Consider the following 6,000-nt stretch of genomic DNA (forward strand, 5'->3'; position numbering starts at 1 on the left):
CAAGTTGCCCCACTCGTCTCTACCTCACAGCAAAGGTGTAATATTGTGTGTTAGGTCCCAGCTCAGGACCCTGGCCAGGCTGTCCATAAGAGCTCACCATTCTCATGTGCTTGAACCAACGGGAATGGAGGAAGCTAAGAACTGTGTGTGTGTGCATGTGTGTGTGTGTGTGTGTGTGTGTGTGTGTGCACGTCTGTGTCTGTGTCTCCAGGGTCATTTAAGGACAAAGTACGTTTTCTAAGAAATAGCTTACAAGAGAGCACATCTTCCTTCCTAAGACCCAGGGAACGAAGCAGCCCTGTCCTCAGAGTGCTGAGACTTCAGAGTAATCCTCTGGCCCAGCATCTGTCTGCGGCCCGACTGCACATGGAGCTCTGCATACCTTCAGGTCCCCTACCCCTCCCTAAAACTATCTACTCACCAAATAACAGTAGCAAGCAGTTAGACCCTATCATAGGTAAGGGGGTACAGTTACAGGGAACTCCCTAAAATTCTGTTTGAAACCCCAGGTCTGTCCCCGAGCCAGGTGTAATGGTACATGCCTTTAATATCAGCACTGCAGAAGCAGGCAGAGCCCTGTGAATTTGAGGACAGCCTGGTCTACATACTGAATTCCAGGATAGCCTGGGCTACATAGAAAGACTGTCTCAAGGAAAAAAGAAAGGGGAGGGGAGGGGAGGGGAGGGGAGGGGAGGGGAGGGGAGGGGAGGGGAGGGGAGGGGAGGGGAGGGGAGGGGAGGGGAGGGGAGGGGAGGGAGGGAAGGGAAGGGAAGGGAAGGGAAGGGAAGGGAAGGGAAGGGAAGGGAAGGGAAGGGAAGGGAAGGGAAGGGAAGGGAAGGGAAGGGAAGGAGCTGTCCACTAATCAGGCATAGCAAGCCTATAATCCCTGCATGTGAGAGACTGCAGTGAGAGGATCCCTGGTTCAAAGCTAGCCTGGGCTACATAGTAAGACCCTATCTAGAAAGAAGCTTTCCCTCTCAGACCCTCAGCCTTCGGCTACCCAAAGGGACAAGTTCGGGGACACACATGGTATCTTTACCCCCAAACTATACCATAACCAATCACTGGGCTTAGTTCAAAGGCCCTGTGGTTTGCAGGCCCCTACTTTCTTAGAAGCCACTGAGGGAGGCACAGACCTCTCATCCCAGTACTCAGAAAGCTGAGGCAGGCACATCATGATTTCACTGACAGACTGAGTTCCAGGACAAGCTAGACCCTGTCTCGAAGGGTAGAAAGAGAACTGAGGGAGTAGGTGGTGATAGGGCACTTCCTCAAATGTGGGAGAGCTTGGATTCAGTCTTCAGCACTGAAAGGGAAGGGGAGATAGCCACAGAGGAGGCAACCACAGCGTCTAAGTAGGTATAACCCCACATCCCCATCTTCAGCTCTGCCTGGCCAAAGCTCCACGGCTGGGGGCAGCTGGGTCATGACGCCACTTGCTATATAATTGGCTTTAGATAGGAAAAGGGCCTATGACTTTGCAGGGACCCTCAGAGCCTCCATTGACTGGCATTCCTTAGACTCTGATTCTCACAGACCCTCTCGCGCCCACAGAGCTGCCCCCCTCCCCTCTGGGGACACTCTCCCTTAAGCTGCTCTTTCTATGCATCTTGCCAGCCAGGCCTCCTTTGCTTTCCCATTCTGAGGCCCTTTTCTCTCTCCCTTTGCAATGAGTCTGTCTGCTGGCCTTTCTGGGCTGTTTGGTTCATGCTGGAGGTCTCCTGTGTCTTTGAAAAGAGTGAATAAGGAAGGAAGCTATAAAGAGAAGATATAGCCCTTTGGGTTCTATGACTTACCATGAAAATATACATATAAACACGTGCTGAATGGGGCTGAATAGGGCAACTGTCGCTTACTGCCCCATGAATGTATTTTATAAATCCATTCCCTGAACTGAAGCAAGGCTCCTTGGAGACAGGCCATCCCTGTCTTACGAGGTGTGGACGGGCACACAAGATGACAGCTCCAATTTTAAATAGCTAATAAATTCTACGACCAGGTTCCAGCCCAAGCCCTGTGACTCCACCTGCCTCCTAATATGCTCAAGTGTCCCCGAGCACCTGGGGTGGGGGGGGATAGTGGGGTAGGAGGGGTGGCTGATAGATTTTATATAAAGAAGTCAGGGAAGGTGTCACAGAGGAGGGAACTTGGAGCTGGGGCTTTGACAGATGAGTAGAAGTTTGTAGAGGAAAGAGAACAGGAAAGACGTCCCAGTGAGAAAGCTAAGAGTGTGGCGAAAGTCAACAGTGTGGATTAATACATCCCAGGAGACTGGCTGTGTCAGGGCAAGAAAACACAGAGACTGAAAGGCTAGAGGCTGGAGGCGGTGAAGCCTGAGTATCTGACAGGGTGCTGGAGTCTGGTCCTAAAGGCCATGGAGCGTCTTTAAGGGACCCTCCATCCTCCCCTTATACCGCTAAACCACGGGGACACCAGAGCTGTATTGGTGAGGCCCTGGCCCCCTGTGTGCTGTCCGCCCACTCCCACATGGCCTCCCTGTATCATCTTTCATCATCCAGACCCCTGCCCCTCCCTGAGCCCCTGTGCTCTATGTTCCGCAGGGGCCGTGAGGGCCTCGAGTATCTTCCCGATCCTGAGTGTGATCCTACTCTTCATGGGTGGCCTCTGCATCGCAGCAAGCGAGTTCTACAAGACACGCCACAACATCATCCTGAGTGCTGGCATCTTCTTCGTGTCTGCAGGTAAGGCAGGGGTGTGCAGCGAGAGGATGGGGGGTGGGGAGGACAGGGGGAGCGGTAGGGGGAGCATCTCCTCTTCTAGCTACAGCCTGTGCCCAAGGGAGAGGTTGAACTGAGGATCCAGTGCATAGACCCTGCTCCCATGCCCAGTGCCCCATCTTCCTCCTATCTCTAAGGAAAGGTCTGGTACCCCTGTAATTTTCAGGGCACCAAGCCCACCCACAGTACTTGCTCTCTGCCCTCCCAGAAAAAGCAAACTGAGAAAGAGACAGAGAGAGACTCCATGCAACCCACTCTTCCCCAGTCTGCCTCCCCCCACCATGATACCCAGTTATACCCTGGAAGCCAAGGGAAATTGCTCCCCCTCATTGCCCGAGCCAGGAGAGCAGACAGGCAGGCCCACACCCAGATAGCTGTATTGTTCCATGACCTGTCACAGGGGCTGCAGATGCCCAGGGAGTGACAGGAACTGTATTAGGAGCCATTTAATAAGCCTGGCTACCATCTAAGGGCACCAACCATGTCCAGGGTACACTGTCTTTCAAGAACAGTCACCTGCGTGCCCTCATCAAGTCCTCTCTGGGGTCCTGAAGGAGTCCAAGGCCTTGCTTTAGCCCTGGTTATCTGACTGGAAAACTCAGACTGTGGCCAAAGCGTTCAGCCTCCTTTGGCCTCGCAGCTGTGGGCTGAGCAAGGCGTGCCTGCTCCTTTCCAAGGCTGCAGCCTGTTTGTGGAGCACTGGATAGGGAGGAGTTAGTGGGTACACAGTTCACAGTACCTATTGCTGTCACTACCCCAGACTTCATAGGACACCTTTGTCTGCCCAAGTTTGTCACCATAGGCCTCACCCATCTAGGCCAGCATGGTAAGATACTACAGCGGGTCGGGCGAGGTAGCACAGTGGGTAGGATGGTTTTCCACCAAAACCCAAGGACCTGAGTTCCATCTCTGGGACCCACACTGTAGATGGAGAGAACCAACTCCCAAAAAGATAACCTCTGACGGCCACACTTAGACCACGGCTCACTTTTGCCCAAATAAATGAAGTTTAAGATTTGAGATAGTAATTGGAGGCTTCCAGACCTGCACCATCACCCTACGCCCCATGTCCGTCTACTCAAGGAAGCCCCTCCCCACCCCACCACGCCTTTCCTCCCCCTAGCATCTCAGACTTCTCTCTGACTCCCTCTTCTCCTCCAGGTCTTAGTAATATCATCGGGATCATCGTGTATATATCAGCCAATGCTGGAGACCCCTCCAAGAGTGACTCCAAAAAGAACAGCTACTCCTACGGCTGGTCCTTCTACTTCGGGGCCCTGTCCTTCATCATCGCTGAGATGGTCGGGGTGCTGGCCGTGCACATGTTTATCGACCGCCACAAACAGCTGCGGGCCACGGCCCGCGCCACCGACTACCTCCAGGCCTCCGCCATCACCCGCATCCCCAGCTACCGCTACCGCTACCAGCGCCGCAGCCGCTCCAGCTCGCGCTCCACCGAGCCCTCTCACTCCAGGGACGCCTCACCTGTGGGCGTGAAGGGCTTCAACACCCTGCCGTCCACGGAGATCTCCATGTACACCCTCAGTAGGGACCCCCTGAAGGCTGCCACCACGCCCACCGCCACCTACAACTCGGACAGGGATAACAGCTTTCTCCAGGTCCACAACTGTATCCAGAAGGACAGCAAGGACTCTCTCCACGCCAACACAGCCAACCGCCGGACCACGCCCGTATGAAGACCGTGGGACGGGGAACCCCGGGGAGGCTTGGCCCGCGGGCGGGGGAGGGACCACAGCAGCCAGGGGGAGACCTTCCATACGCAAAAAACAAACAAACAAACAAGCAAACAAGCAAATGAACAAACAAACAACAAACAAACAAAACAAAAAACAAAAAAAAAAGAGAAAAACATAGCAAGTAAATTAAAAAAAAAAAAAAGAACAAACTACAAGAAGAACAAAATCAAAACCACAGGCTATGCGGGGGAAAATATAACCGAGGGAAGACAAACTTTAAACAAAGCAAGAGGGATAAAATTAAAATAGAAAATAAATCTAAAAGAAAATGCATGATTTCCCATGTACCATTATTTTAACATTTAATAAAAACCAATTTAAATGAAAAAATAAAAGGGAACCAAGATAATGTAAAGCAAAAAAACAAAAAACAAAAAAAAAATAACAAAAAATAACAAAAAAATTGAGGAAAGCAAGAGAGTATTTATTAGGGTTTTATGTTGCCTTTGTTTTTGTTTTCGGGTTTTTTGTTTTGTTTTGTTTTGTTTTAACTGCAGGGAGAGTTTAAAAATAAAAAAATAAAAATAAATTAAAAAAAAAAAAAAACACCCGCATTCTTTTCCCTTTAACCCCAGCGGGCCCTGCCTCCCGGGGAGAGTAAGGGGTAGAGACTCAGGGCCCTCGGGGCCAGGGGAGCAATGGTCACTGCCAAGCCCCTTGATCCCTGGCTGGGCCCTGGGATGCTGGAGAAGTTCAATGGCTCTGCGACCAACTCTATCCAGCACCAATAAGGCAGTTGCAGGCCTCCAGGTGACCCAAGCCCCTGGTCCGCCCCTGTCCGTTAGGTGCCTGGAGGTGGCGCACTTGGGGCTACCCCGCCCCAAGTTCCCGGTCCTTAATGGTCCTTAAAGGCCCTTAACCCACTGTGATGACTTCCTAGGCCTTGAGGAAAGGGAAGGAGAAGGAATGGCTGCTGGTGGCTCACAGAGAAGCCAGACCCTTGGAATCCTCAGGGGGAGCCTTGGGGGTGGGGGGGGCAGTAACCCCAAGCTCCTGTCCTTGGAGGCAGGAGACACCCACCCCCAGGGGATATAAAGCAGCCGTCCCTCCTCACCCCTCACCTCAGGGCCACTAGATGGCCCTGGGGCGATGGTGGACCCCCCCCACACTCACAGGCCCCCAGCTCCCTGGGAAGGGGGCTCTTTGACCCTTTGGGGGTCCATGGACTCACTGATGCCCCTCTGGGGGGCCCAGGGAGCCCAACAATGACATTGCAAAAAGGTTTCTTTTTACAAAAGAAAAAGGAAAAACAAGTGGTGATTTTTTTTTAAAAAAAAATGAATTAAAAAAAAAACCACAGACTATAAATAAATGTAAATATATAATAAGTGAATTTACTTGCAAGAAAATCAAGTAGTATTTTTTTCTTTTAATTCTTTTCCAGCTTTAAACTGTGAAAAAAATCGGGGTGGGGTGGGGGACTTAAAATTTAGCAGGGAACTTGTAAAGACAAAACAAACAAACAAAAAAACAAATATAGAAATCCATTAAAATAAAGAAACAAA

The 6,000-nt window shown here is 51.3% G+C and overlaps 1 protein-coding gene across 1 annotated transcript in view; it reads left to right on the forward strand.

The window, feature by feature from the left end:
- Positions 1-5,043, forward strand: part of Cacng2 (calcium voltage-gated channel auxiliary subunit gamma 2) — a 123,879-nt gene extending 118,836 nt beyond the window's left edge. The window contains exons 3-4 of the mRNA XM_021183787.2: positions 2,562-2,702; positions 3,900-5,043. Of these exons, the coding sequence (XP_021039446.1) occupies positions 2,562-2,702; positions 3,900-4,435 (677 nt within the window). The 3' untranslated portion in view covers positions 4,436-5,043. The remainder of the gene's footprint in view (positions 1-2,561; positions 2,703-3,899) is intronic.
- The last annotated feature ends 957 nt before the right edge of the window (positions 5,044-6,000 follow it).

This window comes from Mus caroli, unplaced genomic scaffold, assembly GCF_978045245.1.
Source record: "Mus caroli unplaced genomic scaffold, Mus_caroli_1 scaffold_16, whole genome shotgun sequence".
Lineage (NCBI taxonomy): Eukaryota > Metazoa > Chordata > Mammalia > Rodentia > Muridae > Mus > Mus caroli.